General features: G+C 59.8%; 1 protein-coding gene across 8 annotated transcripts; it reads right to left on the bottom strand.

The window, feature by feature from the left end:
• Window positions 1–811: 811 nt before the first annotated feature.
• UBTF (upstream binding transcription factor) lies at window positions 812–20613 on the bottom strand. Of its 8 annotated transcripts, none has more exons than XM_036398830.2 (21): window positions 20537–20613; window positions 16600–16733; window positions 13521–13696; window positions 13160–13243; window positions 12380–12535; window positions 11609–11673; window positions 10908–11037; window positions 10355–10465; window positions 9935–10068; window positions 9240–9381; window positions 8914–8955; window positions 8127–8240; window positions 7836–7991; window positions 5839–5994; window positions 5514–5624; window positions 5336–5424; window positions 4980–5169; window positions 4676–4723; window positions 4369–4437; window positions 3863–4009; window positions 812–3055 (listed from the first exon to the last, which is right to left on the bottom strand). In XM_036398830.2, exons 2-21 carry the CDS (start codon window positions 16655–16657, stop codon window positions 2942–2944), a joined length of 2292 nt encoding a protein of 763 aa, XP_036254723.1. In that variant the 5' UTR covers window positions 16658–16733; window positions 20537–20613; the 3' UTR covers window positions 812–2941. The 8 variants fall into 8 exon arrangements, with proteins under 8 accessions (XP_036254723.1, XP_036254721.1, XP_036254722.1 ...); XM_036398828.2 differs by lacking the exon at window positions 20537–20613 and adding an exon at window positions 19959–20048; XM_036398829.2 differs by lacking the exon at window positions 20537–20613 and adding an exon at window positions 19531–19688.
• Between the last annotated feature and the right edge of the window lie 3375 nt (window positions 20614–23988).

Here is a 23988-nt window from a genome sequence, read left to right as displayed (position 1 = left end):
CCCCCCCGGAACCCCCGAATCCCCCCGGAACCCCCGGACCCCCGACCCTCATCCCGACATCCCCCACTGAGAGGTCCCAGTGAGATTCCAGATCCACGGACGCCTCCAGATCCCACCCGGCAAATCCCCAGTGCCACAGAGCCCCCAAAAATGAGCCCTAGGGGTTCCCTCCCACAGTGGATCCCCCCCCCAAGGGGATCCCACAGGAAGGAGGAAAAACACTCCTCACGCTTGTCCTTTTTTTTTTTTTTTCCTAAAGTTTTATTTTTTATAGTAATGACATGAGAACAGAAACATTATTTTTCACTTTATTATACAAAAAAAAAAAAAAGAGAAAAAAAAAGGAAAAACAAAAAACCCCAAAAAACTCAAAATTAAACAAAACAAAACAAAAAGAACCAAAACCCCAAGCAAACCGGGAAACCGGGGACGCAACCCCCGTGTCCCGCTCAGCCGTACAAATTCCGAGTCGGGATTATTATTATTTTTCTTTTTTTTTTCCTTTTTTTTTTGTCTTTTTTTTAAACCTACAAAAACACTCTTTAAATATTAGAAAAAAAAGATGATTTTTTTTTTTATCTTTTTTTTTTTTTTTGGTGTTTTTTTGCCTTTTTTTTTTTAACGTAATTCACAAGAACTTCCATCTAAAGGATCCCGGGATTTTGTGGCAGTGCCAAAATGCACTCAGGAATTCTCTTGCAGCGCAAACGTCTTTCCCCCCCCCTCCCAAATTGTCGGCGCTGTAAGAATTTTTCTTTTTTATTATTTCATTTTTTTTACCTTTTTTTTTTTTAACAGAAAAAAAGGTTGGGGGAAAAAAAAGGTGGGGTTTAATTTTTTTTTTTTTTTGTCTTTTTTTTTTGTACTAAAAACACATCCACTAAAACACGACAGTGCTGGGTACATTCAGCAGAAAAAAAGGGATGGGGGGGGTTCCCCTTAGGGGATTTTGGGAGGGGCGGCGATTAAAAATTGGGATGAAAATGAAAGGAAAATCCCAAATGGATTGGGGTAAGTGGGAGGGGGAAGCAGAGGGACGGACAGATGGACACTGGGGGGGGTGGGGACATCATCTGGGTTCTCTCGGGGGCCCCGGTCCTGGGGGGACTCGGGGGGATTGTCCGTGCGGGAGCACCCAGCTTCACCCCCTTCCCCCATGTTTGGGGGCAGTTTGCCCAAAATGGTGTTTTCTCAGCCCAAAATGAGGCAAGGACAAGGGGGTGCTGCCCCCACCCTCCCCTCAGCACTGAGGGGGTCCCCAATGTCTTTGCAGGGGTTGGATTTGGGGTGCTGAGAGCAGCAAACCTGGGGGGCGTTACAGAGCTCGGGGGGGGGGGACCCCTCAGAACCCCAAATCTGCAGCCTCCACAGCTTTGGGAGATTTGGGTGAAGAGAAAAATGAGAGAAACCCCCCCAAGGCCCCCCCACCCCTTCTCTGGGGCTCCCCAAATCCTGTCCCCCAGCCCAGCTCCTCTCCAGAGACAGGAAGGGAGGGGGGGCAGAAGGAACAAATCCTGAGCCCCCCCCAGTTAGAGTGGGGGTCTGGGGCGGGGTCCCCAATGACACTGGGTGGGTTTTTGGGGGGTGGCACGGGGTGGGGACAGAACCCTGCAGGGAGGTGCCGTGGGATTGCTGGTGCTCGTGTCTGCTTAAAAAAAGGGGGGGCCCTGGCAGGCCCCCCATGCACCCACCCCGGTCCCCGCGGCCCCATCCCCTACCCAGGAGGGGGCATTGAGCCCCCCAAAATAAACCCAAACCACACCAAAATTTACAGCATGGCCCCGGGGGGGGACGAGGGGACATGAACTGGTGTTAACTGGGGTTAACTGGGGCAAGGGGAGCTCTGGTGCACCCCCAGGATTTGGAAGGAAGGGAGAGGAGCAGCTTCACCAGAGACAGAGAGGAAAACAGGGAGGTGGGGCAGGAGGGCAAGGAAAAAAGGGGAAAGGGGGGGGGGGAAATGAAAAATAAAAGATGGATCTTTCTTGTTTTATAAAAAGGAAAAAAAACCAAAAACAACAACAACAAAAAAATTAAAATAAAATACAACGGCACAACAACCACCGACAACAGAGCGGGGGGGACCCCGCGCCCCCCCTTGGTCACGCTGAGCCGCCGGCCCCGGGCGGGGGCGGCCCCGGTGCCCCCCCGCACACGCTCGGTGCCCCCCCCACACACTCACACGCTCGCACACACACCCACACCCCCCACCCCCCCGGGGACACGCGGGTCACCGTCCCTGGCCCTGTCCCTGTCCCTGGCCGGCGCTCCCAAGTGCCGTGGATGTGGAGTTCCCGGGCAGCTCTCCCGGGGCAGCTTCCAGACTGTACAAGGTTTTTTTGGGGGGTGGGGAGGAGCCCCCCAAGATGCTGGGGGTGCGCAGAGGGCAGGGGGGGCTGCGAGGAGGCATTGTCCCATCGGCTGAGTCCTGAGCCCCTCGGCTCGTGCTCCGCGCCCGCTGCCGGAGGGGCTGCGCGGCCAGGGGATTTTCTTCCCATTTCTGGGCTTTTTTAATAAAAAAAAAGGTGTGGGGGGGTGTTGTTGGTTTGTTTTTTGTTTGTTTTTTGTTTTTTCCTGTGTGTTTTTCTTCTCTTTCTAGAAAGTCCAGAGCTGGTAGCGAGGGGGTTATGGGGGTAGGGATGGAGAGACACCCCCCTGGAAAGAATGAAATTCCAAAAAAAAAAAAAAATTCGCTTCCCCTCGGGAGTAAAGCAGGGGGCAGGGGTGGGGGGCTCTCTCCTCGCCCCCCAGCCTGGGGGAAGCAGCCCCTGATCCCCCTCCGTAGTGTGAGCTCGGCGGAGGGGTCCCCCCGGCCCCCGCTCCCCGCGCTGGGGGTCCCACGGGGGGGCAGGAGGAAGAGGAGGAAGGATTTTTGAGGGGCTGCAGGGGGATTTGGGACCGAAACCGAGAAACCAAACGACGTTACAAAGAGCTTGGCCGATCAGTTGGAGTCGGAGTCGGAGGAGTCCCCCGAGGAGGAGGAGGAACTGCTGCTGCCCTCTGAGTCGTTGTCGTCCTCATCCTCATCATCCTCATCCTCATCATCCTCGTCGTTCTGGGAGGGGGGTGGCAGAGAGGAGGGGGAGGTCAGGGCAGGGTTAGTCATCATCACCTCCTTGTCCCCTGCTCACCCTCCCCAAAGGGGTCCCACAGAGCATGGCTGTGACCCCCACCCTCCCATCGCTGCCCCCGGGGGTCTGGGGGAGGAGGAGGAGGAGGAAGGACACGGGCAGGAGCCAGGAGTGAGTTTAGCGAGGGCTCAGCTCGGGGGGGACGTGCCGGAGCAGCGCGCGGGGTCCTGCCCTCACCTCTGCCACTGCCTCGCTACACGATCCGAGGGAGGCTGCCCCACCCGCCTCGGGCCTCAGTTTCCCCCCTCTAAAGCCAGGGAAGGAAGAGGCGTGAGCTGAGACCAGCGAGGGGGTGGAAACACCTCACCTGTCCGGTGGCGAGCACAAGGCACGGACACGGTTTCTGCCCCCAGCGCCATCCAGCATAGTCTGATTTCAGTTGCACCGGTGTAAAGCTTTGACTCTGGTGACTTACTCGGCATTCACACTGGCGCAAACGGAGCCGAGACCAGACTCAGTATCTCCACCAGGAAAAAGACAGGAGATTTTTCTCTGCTCACTGGGGGCTCTGCACACCCCCCCGCACCTCTGGGTCCCGAGGCTGCTCCTGACTGCGCCCCGCGGCTGCTCCTGGTGCCCTCCCCGGGAACTCCGGGGGGATCCTGCTCCCCTTCTTCTCCCCACGTCCCCCTGCTTCCCGGGGGGGTTCCTCTGCCATGGATCTATCTGAGCCCCCCAGCCCAGGGGGAGGGTGAGGGGGGCCCTGTGCCCTCCCCGTGCCACAGCCTCACCTCGTCCCCGTCCTCACTCTCCTCCTCGCTGCTGGACTCCGAGGAGTCGCCTCCTTCCTCTGACGAGTCACCGTTGTCATCATCGTCGTCCTCATCTTCATCGTCATCCTCCTCCTCCTCTTCCTCCTCGTCATCGTCCTCTGACTCCTGCGGGACAGAAGGGGCTTGGTGAGTTTCCAGACCTCCACACCCAGGGGTGCAGCTCCCACCCCATCGCTGACAAAGCCCCTTTGGGTTCCTGCAGCCATTGAGCAGATCAGGTGATTCCCTACCCCACACCTTGCTGGGAGCCTTTCCCCATTTACACTGAAAAAGGGTCCCTGAGCAGGTGCCAGGGTCAAAACCCGACCTGGATGGGTTCTGAGCAGGGATTTGGGGAGTTTCTGGTTTTGAGGACAGGGCAGGCAGCTGGAAGCACAAAGGATGCCTCAAAGAAGGGGTGTGGGTCCCCCCTGACACGCTCCCCAGGGAGGGAAGGGTGGCCCCATGGGGCTGCTGTGACTCACCGACTTGGACTGCATCGTTGGCTTCATCTTGGGGTTGGGACCCCGGATCTTCCCTATGCTCTTGCGTTTCTGTGGGAACAAAACAAAGCTTTTTAGGGCTCAAGTTCAGCTCCTTCCCGGGGTCCAGCCCAGAGGAAATCCCACTGCTGAGCTGCCATGGGGACAAATCCCCACTGGAGGGGCTCTCTGGAGTGTGGCACATCCAAACCTCCCCCAGGACCGATCCTGCCCAGTCCCAAGCCCCCAGTAACCCCAGACATCCCAAACTCCTGGGATCCCAGCACAGCAGTGCCACATGGATACTCACGTTGGAAATGTGTTCCTTGTAGGCAGCCCGCTCCTGGGGCGAGAGGCTCTGTGGGGACAGGGACACAGTCAGGGATGGGAGGGCACGGAACAGAATGGGGGATGGAGCAGGGAAGGGCTCTAGCACAGGGCACAGCCTCCCCACGTATGCAACTTTTATCCTTTAAAGTTACAAAATGTCAAAAAACGGTCTGGAGGTGGTGGTTACCGGAGGAGGGGTGGGAACAGAGACCATGCCAAACATCATCCCAAAAAACCAAGGGATCATCCCAGTCTCCCACCAGGAATCGGGATCCAGCACCCACCTTGAGCCAGATGTCGAGGTGCACCTTGTACTGTTTCTGCTGCTCCTCTGCCAGTTTTTTGTAGTGGTCCTTCTGGCCCTGGGAGATGCGCTGCCAGCGGCTGCCGATCTCCACCATGCGCTCCTTCAGCGGGAGGTGGTTCAGCTCCCCGTTGGACAGGAGCTCCTGGGAGAACTTCTGGTAACCGTTCCTGCACGGGAGAGCGCAGGGACCGGGCTGGGACAGGGGGCACAGACAACCCAGGTGCCCAAAAACCCCGTCCAGCAACACCAGGGTCCAACCCACCCTCCCTCCTCTCGTTCCAGGCCCTTCCCTCCGGCACAGCCAGACCCAGTTTTTCACACCCAGGTACTCACATTGGGGGCTTCTTCGGCTCTCCCTGGAATTTCATTTTCTTGGTGGAGTTGGTGGAGCACGGAGGGGCCCGCATCTCGCTCAGCTCCCTCTGAGCCACAGGAGAGACAGAGAGGGTCAGGGAGAGGGGCAGTGCTGGCTAAGGGACGTGGTGAGGGGCAGGATGGGGTAGAGACCCACCTCGTATCGCTTCTGATCCTCCGCTGCCTTCTTGATCCACATCAGCTTCTCTTTCTTCTCCATGTTGTTCCAAGTGGCCTCCATGGCCTTCAGCGCTTTGCCCCGGTCGTTCTGTGGGGCACAACCACCACGATGCATCAGGTGCACCCAAACACCCTGGGACATTGGGGTGCTGCTGCTGGGGCACTGCTCCCCCTGGGACCCCCATCCTCCCCACAGCTCCCAGCCCAAATCCAGGTGTGAGAGTCAGAGAGAAATTCCTGGGAACTCTTGCTGGTGGGAGTGATGATCCCACCTCCAGCCCCTTTCCCAGCCCACTCCTCACCTTGAAACGAGCCAGGTAGTCCCCGATGACACTCTGTTGCCAGATCTCCTCAGCAGTTTTGGGAGACTCAGGCAGCTTCCCACGCTCCTCCTTATCCGAGCCGTGCTTCTTCTCTGACTGCGCCTTCATCGCTGCCTCCCGCGCCTTGTACTTGGCCTGGGCAGGGGGCACAGGGTGAGGGGGCACGGCAGGGGCACAGCCCCCAGCACCAGGGGGACATGGAGCTCCCCCAGCACTGTCCCCACTGACAGCCCTCAACCCCATCTCGGGACTATCAGGAAAACCACCCAAGCCTTAAAACTGAGGCTCAAGGGCCCTCTGAGGTTTCTTTATCTGGTGGGTTTTGACCCCTCAGGTGATGAGAGGGGGAGGCACAGCCAGTGCCAACATTGGCACCTGTGTGACAGGTCACTGAGATGCTCCAGGGGATGCTTGTGCCCCTTGGTGCAAGACAAGGACAGGAGCACCCCCTGCACTGCCCAAGATGCCCACAGGAGCAGTGGAGATGGAGATAGAGATGGAGATGGAAGAGGAATACAGGGATGGTGATGGAGATGGAATACAGGGATGGTGATGGAATACAGGGATGGTGATGGAGGAGGAATACAGGTATGGTGATGGAGATGGAATACAGGGATGGTGAAGGAGATGGAATACAGGGATGGTGATGGAGATGGAATACAGGGATGGTGATGGAGGTGGAATACAGGTATGGTGATGGAGATGGAATACAGGGATGGTGATGGAGATGGAGGAGGAATACAGGGATGGTGATGGAGATGGAATACAGGGATGGTGATGGAGAAGGAATACAGGGATGGTGATGGAGATGGAATACAGGGATGGTGATGGAGATGGAATACAGGGATGGTGATGGAGGTGGAATACAGGGATGGTGATGGAATACAGGGATGGTGATGGAGAAGGAATACAGGGATGGTGATGGAGATGGAATACAGGGATGGTGATGGAGATGGAATACAGGGATGGTGATGGAGATGGAATACAGGGATGGTGATGGAGATGGAGGAGGAATACAGGGATGGTGATGGAGATGGAATACAGGGATGGTGATGGAGATGGAATACAGGGATGGTGATGGAGATGGAATACAGGGATGGTGATGGAGATGGAGGAGGAATACAGGGATGGTGATGGAGATGGAATACAGGGATGGTGATGGAGATGGAATACAGGGATGGTGAAGGAGAAGGAATACAGGGATGGTGATGGAGATGGAATACAGGGATGGTGAAGGAGAAGGAATACAGGGATGGTGAAGGAGAAGGAATACAGGGATGGTGAAGGAGAAGGAATACAGGGATGGTGATGGAGATGGAATACAGGGATGGTGATGGAGATGGAATACAGGGATGGTGATGGAGATGGAATACAGGGATGGTGATGGAGATGGAGGAGGAATACAGGGATGGTGATGGAGATGGAATACAGGGATGGTGATGGAGATGGAATACAGGGATGGTGAAGGAGAAGGAATACAGGGATGGTGATGGAGATGGAATACAGGGATGGTGAAGGAGAAGGAATACAGGGATGGTGAAGGAGAAGGAATACAGGGATGGTGATGGAGGTGGAATACAGGGATGGTGATGGAGATGGAATACAGGGATGGTGATGGAGATGGAATACAGGGATGGTGATGGAGGAGGAATACAGGGATGGTGATGGAGATGGAATACAGAGATGGTGATGGAGATGGAATACAGGGATGGTGATGGAGGTGGAATACAGGGATGGTGATGGAGATGGAATACAGGGATGGTGATGGAGGTGGAATACAGGGATGGTGATGGAATACAGGGATGGTGATGGAATACAGGGATGGTGATGGAGATGGAATACAGGGATGGTGAAGGAGATGGAATACAGGGATGGTGATGGAGATGGAATACAGGGATGGTGATCGAGGTGGAATACAGGTATGGTGATGGAGGTGGAATACAGGTATGGTGATGGAATACAGGGATGGTACCCACCTTCTTCTTCTCGGAGAGGTCGTTCCACATGCGGGCCAGGAGCCGGGTCAGCTCACTCTCTGACAGCTCCGGCCGCTCCTCCTGCAGCTGCTTCCGCTTCTCCTCCGAGAAGATGAACATGGCTGAGATGGGCCTCTTGGGCTTCTCTGAGCTGGCCTGAGGGGGCACACGGGGCTGTGAGGGGGTGAGCCCATGCAGGGACCACAGTCCCCAAAGCCCCTTGAGATGCACAACCCCACCCCAAGGCTCTGGCAGGTGCTGCCCCCATGTCCCTCCCGGGGCTGCTCCCACCTTGCCGGTCTCTGGTGAGGATTTTTTGGATGCAGGACTCGTCGCCCCTTTCCGGTTGCTGCCCAGCATCTTCTCCTCGCCCAGCACCCGCTGCTGCTCCTCCTCGGGCAGGCTCTGGGTGGCACAAGAGGAGAGACATCGTTAGACAGCCCAGTGCTAATGAGGCCTTGAGGCAATGGGGGAATAGGGACTCTGGGGACTTGGGTGTCCTGATCCACATCCTGTCCCACTCAGGACCAGCATCTGGAATTGCACATGTACAGACCGGGGTTCCCATGCTGTCACCCCCTATCTGGGCAGTCCCTCTCCCCCAGCTCAGCCATTTCTCAGTGAAAGCAGGTGAGCAGGTGCCTGGGTCCGGGCACACCCCTGGGTTTTCCACCCTGTGGCCCTGCAGCCGCAGCCGGGGCCGCGTCACATCCGCCCGGGGACGGGGACGGCGCTGGGGTGGCCTCGGTGCGGCTCCCCCGCCCACGAGGGAAGGAAGTGAGAGGCTGCACAGCCACAGCCACTGAACAGCCTCCCCTCCAGCTCCAGTCCACTGCTCATCTCAGCTGGGGGCCCACTCTCACCTCCCAGTGCCCGACTGGGTCAGGCATTAGGACAGACAGAAGGACAAGGCTATGTGCGACCACCTGCACAGCACCCACAGCTGGGCCCAGACATGTTCTGGGGGAGCAGAGAGGGCAGCTCCCCATTTAAGTCATCCCAATTCCTGGGCAGAGTTCCGCATTCTCAGATTTGGGATCTCCAGCACCTGATGGCTGAGCACCCCCTCATCACTCACCTCCAGGAAGCGGAGCAGCTCGATCTCGTAATCTTTCTTTTTCTGGAAGGAGATGGACACGTGTGGTTACACAGAGATCCCTCACTCCATCCCTGCCCCAGCCCCAATCCCTTGACAACAGCACCCTCCACCTGGAGCATCTGTTTGTCCCACACAGGAGACAGGATCCAGGGAGGTGACCAAGGACCTCAAGGAGAACTGGTGATGCAGACCAGCACAGGGACTGAGGAAAGGTGAGGGCTTTGTTTCCAGGGATATTTGTAGCCCAGACTCTGCACTGGTGCCCACCTGCCTCTTGCCCTACCTGTCCATCCTCAGCCACTCACCTGGTCACACTTTTTGTGGTAGGCGTCCTTTTCCTTCTGTGAGAGCAGCTTCCACTGCTGGCTGCACAGCACCATCCGCTCCGTGCTGGGCACGTCTTTCATGTTGGCCATCAGCTCTGCACAGTACAGGGAGTAGCTATTCCTGAAAAACCCACAGAGGGACCCAGCGTTAGGGAAAACTTGCCCCTGTGCAGCTGCCTCGGTGCAAAAAGCCTCCCCCAAACCCCCCAGCTAGGCTGCACCAGGCAAGGAAGTGAAGTGCCTGTGTTTTAGGGCAGCTGGGTGCTGGATCACCCCCTAAAAGCCTGTAAACCTCACACAGATGCTCCCCAAAATGTGTATTTGATGTATATTTAAGGACTGGCTTAAAGGAGTCATATTTAAGTCTGGAAAAGCCCTCTAAGGTCATTAGTCCAACCATGAACTAACACTGCCAAGCCCACCACTAAACCATGTCCTCAACTGCCACATCCTCAGTTTTTGAACCCTTCCAGGGATGGTCACTCCACCACTGCCCTGGGCAGCCTGTTCCCAGGCTTGACCATGAAAAATGTGTCCTATAAACCCCATGTAACCCCTCTGTGTCTGTGACCCCAGAAGTTATCTGGGCTCCCCAAGCCCAGCAGAGTCCAGTTTCCTCTCTGGCAAGAACCAGCATCCCCGCAGGCCGTGGCTCCAGGAGGGACAGGACTCACGGGGGAGGCTTCGTGGGTCGTCCGTCGAACTTGTCCTTGAGCTGCCTCTCGGCCTTGGTGAGGGTGGAGCGGGTGATTCCCTCCTCGCTGATGTTCAGCTCCGGGTGCTTCTGGATGTAATCGCGCATGATCTCCTGTGGGAACGGAGAGCGGTCAGAGGGGCTGCCACCCCCGCCTGCCGGGCCCGGAGGAGGAGGAGAGAGAAGCCAACCATTGCCCTAATCCTGTGCCCTGGGATGCTGCTGCTGCCTGCCCCGCACACGGCTGGAGAGACAGGGCTCACACTCACTAGGGACCTGCCAGGACCTGCCTGATCCCCACGCTGCCTATCGGGAGAGGCCCCGCAGGGCTGGGATGCAGAGAGGCTCGGAGTGAATGTTGGGACCAGTGTGGAGGGGACCGGGTGAGGCTGCTCCCTACCTCGTACTCCTTCCGCTGTTCCAGGGCCTTATGAATCCATTTCAGCCTCTTTTTATCCGAGAGTTGAGACCACTGCTTGCCCAGCGACTCTTTCACCTCCTTCGTGGTGGCCTGAAAACCCAAAGCCAGAGGTGAGGGCAGAGGGGTAAAATCCATCCAAAAAAAAAAGAGGGATGAAAAAATATGAAAAAATGGCAAAAAAAATGGCGTGGCCTGCTGGGGCCTGACAGCAGCCAGCATGGGGTGGCTGGGAGCCGTGGGGGTGTGTGGGAGTGGGGGGCATGGCCAGAGGTGGATGTCTGTGCTGGAATCCTTTCTTTTTCCTGCCCTGACTCAGGCTGTGGTCACCCCTTCCTGGCAAAAAGTGGGGGCTGGATCCCTGAGCCTCTTCCAGGTGTGCAGAGCCCCTCCTTACCTGGGTCCAGGCTCCGGGAGCTGCTAGCGGTGTCCTCCATCCCGACCCCCTGAAATGCTTCTCTCCCTTCCCCCTCCTGCCCCCAGCAGCGGGGTCCAGGACCCCCCAGCACTCACACTCGCACTCACTCCCACCCACCGTACTCACATCTGGACGCACTTTCAAGTAGATCTTCTTCTCGTGGTTGTACCACAGCTGCTGGGGGGTCTTGGGCTTCTCGGGGACGTCGGATTTCTTGGCGTTCTGGATGAGGTCCGGGTGGTCTTCCCTTCAGCAGGAGGGCAGGTGGGGAAGGGAGAGCGTCAGGGAGGTGGCAGTGGCAAGGAGAGCATCCCTAAACCTCACTGCAGGGCAGAGCCTCCATGGGCTCAGGTGCTGGGGGGGTCCCCAAAAAGAGCAGGAGGGTTTTAGGACAGATTTAAGTTTGTTCCTCCTTGGGGAGCATTGGCTACAGCTCAGCTGCAGCCCTGAAGCAGCAGCAGGTCATTGGGAGTGCCAGGATCCACCTGGATCACAGCAATCATGTCCAAGAGGAAGGTCTGGAGTGACTGGGGCGGCACTTCAGCTTTTATCAGTGCTGGTGGCAGGGCTCCTGTCCCCACCTCACAGACCCTGACCCCCAGAGCATGGCTGGTCCTCTGCTCTCCCCCTCATCCAGTCTCCCAGCCAGAGGGTTGCTCTCAGACACCTTTTCCTTGCTCCCTTTTTGCTGAATTCCCCCTTCTCTTCAAACCAAAAGCCCATCAGGGCTTCCTCTGTGAGCTATGCACAGGAGGGCAATGTGGATCTGCCTGGAGGAGCCTGGGGAAATATAGGGGGGGGTGAGGCTGCCTGCTCACCTGAACCTCGCCAAGTTCCTCTCAAACTCCTGCTTCTCTCGCTGGAAGTCCTGGATGTATTTCATCTGGGGACACAAAGCCACCACAGAGGTGGAGAGGGACGTCAGCACCAGGGAACAGGCAGGAAGACACATCCCTATCCACCTGGCTAGCCCAAGAGGGACTCAAGGGCTCCCCAGCCCATGGAATGGTCCTGCAGAGGGTTTCCAGCCTGCCTGAGACTCAGCAACTGGACCTCTTCCCTCTCTGTGTATCCCAGCAGCCCTGGGAAAGGGCACAGCAGGACCTTGTGCCTTGGATTTTTTCCTGGACACCCCAGAGTTAAAGCTGGGCACCCCTCAAAGCCCTGCCCAGGCTCTGGCATCTCTAGGTGGGCAGATCTCTGCTCCCAGCCTCTCCCAGAGCCCATCCCTGTGTCCCTCACCCGGACAGGGTGGCACAGTGGGGCGTGTGCCTTGGCCCCTTTAAACACAGATCCACCCAGTGGCAAAGCCACCATCCAGGTCCGTCAGGAAGAGACAGACCAACGGACAGACCCAACCGGCCTCCACCCCAGGGATCCTGGGAACCAGGACAGGAAAAGCCAAGGAAGTCTTACAGGTCTGACAGGACTAAAGGAACACCTGGCTTCTCCTGTCGAGAGCTGCATTAAGCCCTCGCCAGGCAGAGCTTGAGCCCTGCTGGTTTTACTGGAAGAGCTGAGCAGAGCCCAGCTTACAGAGGCCCATGGTGGGAAGGGGCTTGCTGACCCCTCCCTCACCTCTCCCATACCTTTTTCTTCTCGGGAAGCTCCTTGTATTTTTTGGACAGGATCTTGGTGAGATCCAGGTTGCTCATTTCGGGGTGAAGCTTGGCGTATTTGGCTCGCTTCTCCATGAAGAAGCGGAAATAGGGAGTCAGGGGCTTCTTGGGGAAGTCGGGGTGTTTCTGGGGAGACAGCAGAGTGGAGGACACTGAGCATGGAGCTGGCAGCACCACTGGGACACAGCCTAACCCATGGCTCCCCAGGCCTGGGGGCTGCCTCCATCCAGCCCTGCTGGTGACCCAGGCACAGCAGGCAAGGAGGGGGAAACTGCTGGGAACGAGGGCTCCCCAAGAAACTACAGCATCCCATGGCTGGGAACTTTGGGAGCAGCTTCCAGCCATCCAGAGCTGCCAGCACAGAACAAGAGTTGACACTGGGGCAGGAGAAGGGGATGGGACCCAGCTCCCAGGGATGGACCACTGGCTGCCCCAGGGCCACCCAGCTGAAAGCACCCGGCAGGCCAGGAATAGGACAGCAGCTCCCAGCCCCTCTGGAGCTAAACTTGGATGCAGGCTGCCAGCAGTACAGCCAGCAATATTAAATGTACCCGGGAGTTGGCCCAGGCCCAGAGCCACAGCCTCCGGAGCCTTGGGCAGCCGGACACCAGGATTAGGGGCACTGAGGTGCCTGCAGGGGCTCCCACAGTGGAGCCACGTGGATCTGAGGTGACACAGGGACAACAGGACCACATCCTGGGGAAGTGTGGGGTCACCCTCTAGGGACTGAGCCTAATTCCTGCCAAATACCTTGAGCTTTTTGCCTTTGTAAGGATTCTTCACATGCTCTTCAGCGTCCATAATGAGCTCTGTGAGGGTCCGGAATTTCCTCACCTGTGCAGGAAATGAAGACACAAAGACTTGAATAGGGGGCAGGGCAGATCTCCAGCATAGCAGAAAGGCCACTGGATTTTGTAATGCCACCCCAAAAATGACTGATCCCAGCCCCTCTGAGGGGGTCACAGCTCTGACAGCAGAGGGATGGTGGCGGCACCAATGGCTGAGGGTTCTGGGCACTCAGCTTGGACAATACCAACAGCCCCAGGAATGTCAGTAGGACACTCAGACCCTGCCACAACACCCCCAGGAAGCCCCATGAGGTGTCAATTACCTCATTAGAGATCTCCATCCACTTCATCTTGCACATCTCCCCTGAGAAGTCCTTGAAAGCCACTTTTTCCCAATCCAGGTGGGACTCGGTGGTTTTGAACTTGCTCCCGTCGTTGGAGGGCAGGTTATTCTTCATGCACTCCAGGAGGGTCAGCATGTCCTCCTGTGACCAGCGGTCTGAGCAGTGAGAAACACGATCAGCCAGGGGCAGGAAGCCTTTTCCCTTGCCTTTTCCCTTGCCTTTTCCCTTCTCTTCCCAGCAGGACACCGGGACTACAGCTCCCGGCGTGCCGCTCCGGACCGCACGCCAGGACACGTAATCTCCACATGCTGCCTCTCGAGATTAAAGATCAAAGGGACGTGGCTGTTTCCATCACCCTCGAGCAACTCTCTACGGGCCAAAACAATCTGGGCAAAGCTAGAAATTCCACTCGGTGCAAACCAGAGAGACTCGCTCATCCCTGAAAACCATCAGATAAGGGATGGCTCTGCTGCATGGGAGCAGAGGGCTATTGCATACCCCTGACATGGGAGCAATGAGCTCTCCAGCCAAGCAGGAAGCAGGGAAACCCACTTTCTAAGTGGATGTGTCCAGAGCAACTGGAAAACCTCAGCGTTGCTTTTCCTGCACCTCAGAGAGCTTTGTGATCACCTGGGCCCAGCTCCACCGTGACCTCTGCCAAGGTCAAAGCTCCCAGATCACAAAGTGACGGGGGGCAGAGCTCAGCACAGCCCCCCTGTCTCACAGAAGGGTCCCTGACAGTGCAGGATGATGTTCATGTCACCCCAACATCCCCCAAACTGCTGGGAGGAGCATCCCCAGCTCCCATAGGAACGTGCTACTGCAACGGTGGGATGGGCACGTGGCAAAGCCAGAGAGCCTGGAGCAGCCTGGAGGCCAGGACAGGCAGCAGCACCGTGCTGGGACAGGCAGCAGGCAGGATATCCCAGCCCTGAACGCCTCATCCTGCCCCAACCTTGGGGCTGCTTCCTTGCCAGGGGAATTCCTCCCTGCTTCCACGCCAGCAGGGCAGCACAGCCCAGGGTGCTCTGCAAACATGGGTGGCCCTGGGGAATGCAGCGGGGCCTAGGAGCGGAAGGAAAATTCCCTGGGGATGGGCTGGAGGAGGAGCAGAGCCCGGAGCCACCCGCCCACGCAGCCCTGGCTGCCTCAGCCCGGGATGGGCACCCGGGATTCCCGCAGCACAGGACTGGCTCACCCCGGCATTCCCCCTCACACCTCTGCCAGGTGAAGGCTGAGGTGTTTGGGGCTGCCTAAGGGACATGGAGCCCCCCAGAGATGGGGACAGGGTGGCTCGTCATGGATCTGAGTGGAGCATCTCTCCCTCCACCTCCAGGAATGAAACCAAGCTCCCAGAAATATCCAGCTGCACAGATTTCTCCAGCTGCAGCTCTCCTTCCACTCAAGACTCAACATGAGGAAAACCACCTCCACCTCCTGCCCTTGCAGGGGTCCGGGGAAGGACAATTCCCCTGGATTCCCAAATCCAAACAAGGGATGTTAAAGGACACATGGTACCTGGTGAAGGGAGCATAGCCAGGACATGACCCCCCCCTCATCCCATTTCCCTTCCTGGACCTGCCTGGTTCAGGGTCAAGGCAGGAACAGTCTGGGATCCAGCTGGTCCCTCGAGTGACCTCATTAAGAATTAATAAGGAGGGAGAAGACAGAAAGAGCCCCCCTGGAAAGCGAGGGCCTGGTGGCTTGGGGTGTGTCCCCATGCTCATGGCTTCATCCCAAAACACCACGAGGAGGCAAAAGAGATGGGAAACTCCCATTCCCTAAAGAGCTGGGGGAGATCAGAGCTGGGGGAGGGAGAACACAGCCCCAAATTCTATCTTCCTGTTTTTCCCGTCCACTTTCCAAGCCTCCCAGGCAAGGACCAATGAGGCAGAACAGGGCTGGGAAGCTGGTGCCAACATTACTTGCAGAAATCAGGAGGAATTACCAAAAGCAGCACAGCCACAGAAATCCAGAGGGGATGGAGTAGAGGATGAGACACCCCCCCAAACCTGCCCCCATCAAGCCCAGTGCCTCAGTTTCCCCCTTGAATACAGAAACACCTGGAGACCTTTGGCCCTGTGTGAACCCCCCGCTGGCACACAGCCGGAATAACCACATCCCAAAGGAAAACATTAAAAACCAGTGGAAACATCCCAAAAATCCCTGCTGGCAGCAGGGTGGGGACAACAGGGACCCCCACACTAAGCCCTCCATCCCTCTGTTCCCCACCCCTCAAGCTGGGGCATGCTGAGGAACGCTGGAATGGCGGCGCTCACCCACCAGGATGAATGGGGCTGTCTGTGCCCTGGGACCGATTTATCCCGGCTCTCCTGGCACCGGCCAGGCCGGGTCTATATTAGGAAAGCTGCCCCGGTGTAATTAAATCCATCTCAAGTCCCGGAGAAGGACACGTGCTCGCCCGGGTTCGCTCGAGGCAACAACCCCGACTGCAGCAGGGAAGGAGGAAAACGGGGGGACCCGGCAGGTGTGAGGGGCTGGACAAGGCTCCACAGGTTTGGGGGACCCAGGGGGTTTTTAAGGGGTGGAGTGGCAGAGCCCTGCGAGCTGCCCTAAACAAACATCTCTCTTGTTTCCCTTGTTTTCCTGCTCCTTTTCCAATAAAAGCTGAAGCTCTGATGTCATGCTGGGGTCTGGAAGCTGGAGGCCCAAGGTAACGGCTCGGCTTTTAATGCAGCCCAGATGTGAGCAGGGAGGGCAGCACCTCTGTGCCAGCCCCCCCTTCCCAATCCTCCCCAAGAGCATCCCAGTGCCAAGGGGCTGCTGGTGCACTGGAGCATGAATCCCTGTGCTCGTCCACGTGTTTGTGTGTGTGTTCCCCGTGGGGGATCAGAACTCGGAGAGGCAGATTCACCCCCACCTCAACCCGCTGGCAGCCAGGATCACGGATCCTCCATCCCTCCTCCCTCTCCATCCCTCCTCCTCTGCCATCCCTCTGAGAAAAGGGGCGCTCTGAGGTTTATTTATTATTATTTTTAAGCGTGGCAGCAGCATTCCTCTGGGAGCACGTGCTGGGGGGGGGCTGCTGGGGGCTCACCTTGGTTTTTGGGAGCTGTCATTTCCAGGTCTGCAGGGCACTCAGCTTCGCCGTTCATCCTCCACCTGCCTGTGCCCAGCACGGTCCCGCCGGCTCCCTCCTCACCCTCTTCCCGAAATCACTCCGGCACGGCTCTGCAAGGAAAAGGAGAACCCTGCTAGGCATCCCCACCATGATGGGGGGCCCCCAGCTCCTAACAGGGAGTGGGGGAAACGTGATCCACCCATCCTCTCCATTCCCAGTGAATGAGTGCAGGAATATCCCCTCCCACCCATCCCTGTGAGGTCTGGGGAGAGCTCCAGCATGGGGGATCCTTCGTGGTGATGTGACCCCCACGTTGGTCAGGAGTGGAGAAAAGGGGTGTGTGGGCAGGGGAGAAGGGTCCAGGAGTTTGTCCCCAGGGTGGAGGGTAGGATCTGAGAGGGATCCCAATAAATCCCAGAGGAGACAGGTTCAAGGTGGCTCCCTGGGGTGGGTGGGATCCAAAAACCTGGGATCAAGACAATCTGAGGCAAGAGGGCTCCAAGGGATCTCCTGTAAGGGGGTTCGCTCCCCCCACTGCAAAATGGGGGTTTCAAAGGAAGGCCCACCACAGATCCAGCAAAATCCTCCCCAGAGGTGGGGACATGCTTGGAGAAGAGAGAGGTCCCCCATATCCAAGGGAGCTGGGGAGGCATTTGGGGACCTCAGGGGATTCAGGGGTCTCCAGGGGAGGAGAACAAGCTGGAGGAAAGTATTTCAACAGGGGGGGGCTCCAGGGGAAGGATGCCCTCAGACCCCATGAGGAAGAATCTTATGTCTCCATGGGGAAGGATAACCTAGGGAGGGAGACCCCAAAACTTGGTGGGGGGGTTGGCAGGACAGTAGCCTGGGGGGATCCCCACGGGGGATTCCACTGGGGGAGCCCCTGGAGGGCAGAGCTGGCAGGAGGCCTCAGGGGGATCCCCTGAGGGCCAGGCCGCAGGCCTGGGGGGCAGAGCAGGCCCAGGCCTGGGGAGGGGCTGGGCCTGGGGGATCCCGGGGCAATCCAGGCTTGGAGGGGCCCTGGGAAGGGGGTCCAGGGGCTTCGGGCAGAGCCGGGCCCTGGGCCTGAGGGAGGAGCACCCGGGGACGGCCCAGGGGTGCAGAAAGCCCGGCAGCATCCGGGATGGCCCCGGGGGAAATGAGCTGCGGGAGGGGAATGCGGGAGCACCGCGGGGTGCAGGCCCCGCCAGGCCCGGGGGCCGGGCCAGCCCCGGCGGGGCCGAATGTGGGACCACCTGAGGGAGATCCGTCCTGGGGGGCTGCGGGATCACCTGGGGGCGGGTGAGGGGCGCTCAGACCCCTCCAGCGTGGGAGCGAGGATCGCCCGGGGCGGGATGAACCCTGAAGGGATTGGGGGGGAACCGCTCCAGGCTTGGATCAACCCCCGCGGGGGGCGGACCTAGGACCACCCCCGGGGCCGGCCGAGGGATCGCCGCGGGGTGGGATCAAGCCCGGCCCCCGGGCGGTGTGAACGCGGGGATCGCCCCGCGGTGGGAGCGGGGGATCGCAACCGGGGGGGGGGGGGGGGGGGGACGCGTGGGGGTGTCGCGAAAGGCGGGATCGCGACAGGGGGAGGGATCCGTGGGATCATGGCGGGGCGGGGCGGTGCGCGCGCACCGGGATCCCCGGGGGGCGCGCGGGGAGGGGGTGCGGGATCCCCCCGCGGGGGAGCCGGGGGGGGGAACCGGATCCCGCGCCCGGAGGGGGGGAGGAGGAGGAGGCGGGGGAGGAAGGGGCCGGGCCGGCGGGCGGAGGCGGGGAGCCCGCACATGCCCTGCGCCGCCGGCCAGCTCCAGTCTCCTCCTCCAGCAGGCAGCAGGAACCGGGTGGGACCGAGCGCGGGCGGCCCCGGCGGCGCCTCCCCCGCCCCCGGTTCCCACCCGGGCGCCAGCGAGCTGAGCGCCCCCCCCCCCCCTTTTTTTTTTTCTTTCCCTCCAACAACACCCGGGCAGACAATGGAAGGCGAGTTCGGGGGGCCGGGGGTACGGAGAGGGGCCGGGGGAACGCGGAGCGCTCCCCCGGCCCCTCTCCGCACCCCCGGCCCCCCGGAGCGATGCGATGCGCTGCTTCATCCCCCCCCCCCCTCACCGCATCCCCCCCCGCATCCCCCCATCGTTACCGGCCGCTCTCCGCCGCGGCACACAATGGCCGGGCTGCGCCCGCCTCCGCCCGCCGCTCCTTCCCCTCCACCCGCGGTTATAAAGCCGAGACAAACCCACCTCTCCGGGCTGCTAAGGGGGAGGAGGAGGAGGAGGAGGTGGTGGTGGAAGAAGGAGGGAGGAGGTTGGAGGGGGGGGGGTGTGGGGGGGAGCTCTAACCGAGCCGCCGCAGCCCCAACCCCGCCGCCGGAGCCGCTGGGGGAAGAAGAAGAAGGAGAAGGAGAAGAAGGAGGAGGAGGAGGAGGAGGGGGAAGGGGGGGCGGGGATGCCCGGCTGGGGGCGGCCGGGCAGCTGCAGCGAGCCGGGCGAGGGCAGCGCGACCTCCCCGCACCGACCCCCGGGGAGCGGCTCCTACCCGATCCTCCCCCCCTCTCTTTTTCCCCACCGCCGCCCCCTCCTCGCTTTTCCTTCCCTCGTTTTTCCTTTCCTTTCCTCCCTTTCTTACCCCCCTCTTTTCTCTCCGCGACCCCTCCTCGAGCCCGCAAACACCCACCCACCCAGCGGGGGGCTGGAGCCCCGCTCCCGGTCCGGAGGGAAGAAAGGAAGGGAAGAGGGGTGAAAGGCGGAAAAAAAAAAAAAAGGGGGGGGGGAGGAAAAAAATATAGATAAAAAGAAAATAAGGAGAAAAAAGGGATAAAGAGGGGATAGAGCGAGGATAAGGGGAGATGAAGCGCGGGGGGGGTCGGCCGAGCCCCGGCACGCACCGGCGGAGCGCGGCGCCCAGCTCCCGCCGCGGCGCGGGACTCACCCGGGCTCGGGAAAAACAAGCGGGCAGCGCTGGAAGCCTGCCCCCGAAATCCAGCTGCGGCACCGGGGAGGAGGGAGGGAAGGCGAGCGGGAAGGAGGGAGGGAGCGAGGAGGAGGAGAGGGAAGGGAAGGGAAAAAGGAGGGAGAGAAGGGGGGGGCACACCGGGGCCGCCGAGCCGGGCGCTGCCCCCCGCCCCGAGCCCCAGCGCGGTGCCCCCCGCGGGCGGGCGAGGCGGGCGAGCCCCGGCGGTGGCGGCGGCGGCTTCCTGCCCGCGGGGCCTGCGCGAAACCAGCCTTTCTAAAAAAAAAAAAAAATATTCTCTCTTTTATATTTATCTATCTATCTCTCTCTCTTAAAAAAAAAAAAAATCGCTCCGGTGGGCGCGACCCCCTCCCCGTTCCCGTCGGAGCGGCGGCGGAGCGCCTTACCGAGCCCGGAGCGCGGCGGTGGCGGCGGCGGCAGCGGGAGCCCGGGGAGGAACAAAGCGCCTCCTCCAGCCCCGCCGGCGGAGCGGCGCGGCGGCGAATGGCGAGCCCGGGCGGCGGGCACGGCGCGGCGCGGCGGGGCACGGCGGCGGCGGCTCCCCCGGCGCGGGCACGTACCGGCGGGGCCGCCGCTTTGGGGGGCGGCGGGGGCTCGGGGCTCGCTCGGCGGGGCCGGGGCGGGGGAGCGGCGGTTGAACGGCGGCCAGCTCTGCAGCGCTGGCCCCGGGCGTGGACGCGCTCCAGTCCCCGCAGAGACGATCGCGCTTTCCCCCGCCTCCATGGCGCTGCGTTCGCTCTTCCAATCAGCCGGGCTGAGCGCGCCGGGATCCGCCGGGATCTCCCCGCCAGCCCCGCCGCCCCGCCGCCGCTTTCCGCCGGGTTTTTTATTGCTCTTTGCTTTTGCAACACTGTGGTGAGAAGAAAAAGAGGAGGAGGAGGAGGAGGAAGGAGAAGAGGAGGGAAAGGAGGGGGGGGTGGGGTGGGGGGGGGGAAGGGAGGAAGAAAAAAAAAAATCTCCTTACATGTGCAACAATCCTCGGCCGGCGTTTGCATAAAGAAAAAAATAAAAAAATAGGGGGGAAAAAAGAGAGATGAGGGAAAAAAAAAAAATAAAGGGGGGGAACCGGGAAAGGGGGGGGGGGGGGGGGAGCCGAGCCGGGCCCCCACGGCACGGCGGGGCCGCGCTCCTGCCCGCCCCGCGGCCCCGGGACACGGCGGCGGGGGGGGCTCTGCCCGGCGGGGCGGGCGAGGGGCAGCTTCCTCCCCTCCTCCCTCCCTCCGCTCCCTTTCTCTCCTCTCCTCTCCTCTCTCTCTCTCTCTCTCTCCCTCTCTCTCTTAATTTTTTTTAATGGAATTTCTCCAACTCCACCTTTGTTGTGCTGGGCGTCATTCCCCGCAGCCAATCCCGGCCGGGCAGCGCCTGCACATTCCCGGCCATCCCGGCTGCCGGCACAGTACGGGCCATCCCGGGCTGCTTCCGTGCCACCGGCTGGCCCGGCGGCCGCCGCGGTACCGAGCACCCCCGCCGGCACCGGCTGCTTCCGTAGCACCGACCCCGCTGCCGCGGCGGCGGCTTCCTGCACGGTACCGGCAGCTCCCGTGGCACCGGATGCCGCCGCGGCACCGAGCAGTTCGGCCGGCCGGGCCTCTCCGGCTGCTCCCGGCTGCCAGCGCGCTCCGGGCGGCTCCGGTCACCGGGCACGGCCGCTCCAGGCCGGCGCGGCCCCGGCCGTGGCGCTGCTCCGGGCGGCTCCGGCCGTGGCGCTGCTCCCGGCCGGGACCGGCTCCGGCAGCCCCGGCGCCACCGGCGCGGCCCCGACGGGGATGCAGGACGGGCGCTGGGAACGTGGGGTTGCCCAGCTCGGGGGGCTGCGTGCATCTCCCGGATGGCCGCAATCCGGGGGGTTTCACGCCTGTTTATCGAGAAATATAATAAATATAATAATCCCTAAATGTGGGTAACACACACACACACACGGCTGGTTTGGGGTGCGGGGGCAGTGCCTGGCTCGGCAAGTGGCTTATTTGGGCTTTTTCCGAAGGGAAGGATCAGGCAGAGGGACGGACAGGCGGACAGGCGGCTCCTCCGCCACGTCCTGCCCGAGCCGTGCCAAGCCCGGCCAGGCGGCACTGGCGCCGGCTGGTTAATCCCTCCTGTGAGAGCTTAAAAATAAAAATATATGTATTAATTCTGTGTGGAAAAGGGCCTGGCCTGGGCTGGATCCCTGAATTTCAGGAATTGTCACTATTTTGCAAGAGGGAAAAATTATAAAAGTTAAAAAAAAAACCAACCAAACAAACAAAAAAAACCCAACAGAAAATATTTAGAGCCAATCAGGCCCAACATGTGAAAATTGATGTTTCTAATTTTTCAGGGTTTTTTTTTAAATCAATGGAGTTGTCATTGTGCTCCAGTCCCAATTCTCCCAATGTGGTTTTGGGGCTTTTGTTACCAGCAAGACACACTGGAGACCTGGGAATCAACCACAGACCCTACAGCTGGTGGGCTGGAAATGGGGACCCCCCAAATGCCACCCCCTTCTCTCCTTGCCCTTCCCAGGCCTTGTTCCTGACCACGAGAATTTTTTTATGTGCTGTTGCTTGTATCAATTAATATTTTTGGAGAATAAAGCCGCAGGTTTGGAGGTTTTTGTTTCCTTTTCTGCTTTTTCAGTGCACGAGCAGTGACACTGGCAGCAGATGCCAGGGTGTCCCTTGTCCCCTGCCCGTGGATGGCGTGGAGCACCCTGTGATGCTGCAGGCACTGGGGTTCTCCCTCTGGAACTCCATGCTCCCCCTCCCTCATTAACAACCAATTAATTAGCATTTATTTCCCCCTCGTTTCTCCTGACCTTCCCTAATTCCCTCCCCGTTTCCCAGGGCTGAGGCGAGTTCAAAGAGGAGCTTGACCTAAATTCCCACCCCCAGCCCGGGCTGGATCCCGCGGCGGTGACCTCGCTGCCATCTCCCAGGGAACAGCGAGCTCTTCCCAGGCTGGGAAACGTGAACCAGGGGTGCACAGGCAGATGCAGGCAGCCCCTGGGCTTGGCAGGCAGGGGTGGCAGCCCTGGGGATGGCAGCAGTGTGGCGTGCCCACGTGAGGCTGGCACAGGGACACAGGGACACAGGGACACAGGGACACAGGGACAGGAGCTGGCCCTTGGGCTGGGAAGTGCCATCCATGTGCTTCCCTCTCTGGAAAACAGGGGCCAGCGGCTCTGCTGGGCTTGGCACAGCCTGGTGGCCTCGCTGGGGTTTATCCCAGCCCCTCAGAGAGGCTTTGGGGTTTTGGTTGGGATCCAGGATGCTGCTCCCAGGTCCTGCCCCATGGACAGGCTGGTGGCCTCGCTGGGGTTTATCCCAGCCCCTCAGAGAGGCTTTGGGGTTTTGGTTGGGTTGAGGGTGCTGCTCCCAGGTCCTGCCCCATGGACAGGCTGGTGGCCTCGCTGGGGTTTATCCCAGTCCCTCAGAGAGGCTTTGGGGTTTTGGTTGGGTTAAGGGTGCTGCTCCCAGGTCCTGCCCCATGGACAGGCTGGTGGCCTCACTGGGGTTTATCCCAGCCCCTCAGAGAGGCTTTGGGGTTTTGGTTGGGATCCAGGATGCTGCTCCCAGGTCCTGCCCCATGGACAGGCTGGTGGCCTCGCTGGGGTTTATCCCAGCCCCTCAGAGAGGCTTTGGGGTTTTGGTTGGGTTAAGGGTGCTGCTCCCAGGTCCTGCCCCATGGACAGGCTGGTGGCCTCACTGGGGTTTATCCCAGCCCTTCAGAGAGGCTTTGGGGTTTTGGTTGGGTTCCAGGATGCTGCTCCCAGGTCCTGCCCCATGGACAGGCTGGGGGCGAACGGGCACGGCCCTTCCCACGGCCCCGCCGGTGCCGCCCGTTCCTTAATGGGATTATGGATAATCGGGGTCAGCCCCGTGCCAGGGGCTGGGGGAAGGGCAGGGGCTGCTCTGGGTCCTGTGCCAGCAGCACTGGGCCGGGATATTCCCAATCCCCCTGGAACGGGGACAGCTGTGGCAGTGCAGGGGGCTGAGCTCCCTGGGGTGGCTGTGGGGAGCACCCCACAAAGAACAACGAGGGGCGATTCTGGCGAGCGTTCCAGAGGGGATCTTGGGGTTCTGGGATTCGGTGATATCCCGGGATACCATGGCAAGGATCCTGGTGCAGCTGTGCTGAGCATTCCGGGGGGATGGACACCCTCAAAGGATGCTGCTGCTCCTCTCTCTTGGGGGGGAATTAAGGCACCATCCCAGACAATTCCCAGCTGGAAAGAAAACCCCCATTTCCTTTCTGACTTTATTAATTTGTTTATTAAAGCCCGATACAGAGGTGTGGGGAAGGGAAGGAGAAACCCCCAGAGATCAAAACATTTTTATTTCAGACACGGAATTAATAAAACTAAACCAACCCAAACACGAGGCAGCGCAGCCATGGGTGTGGCTGCCCCTTCCCACCCCCCCCATCCCCTTACTGATT

This window comes from Molothrus ater, chromosome 27 (genome assembly GCF_012460135.2).
Source record: "Molothrus ater isolate BHLD 08-10-18 breed brown headed cowbird chromosome 27, BPBGC_Mater_1.1, whole genome shotgun sequence".
NCBI classification, from domain to species: Eukaryota; Metazoa; Chordata; class Aves; order Passeriformes; family Icteridae; genus Molothrus; species Molothrus ater.
Note: the sequence above shows the minus strand (reverse complement) of the source record. Positions and strands in the feature narration are given on the sequence as shown.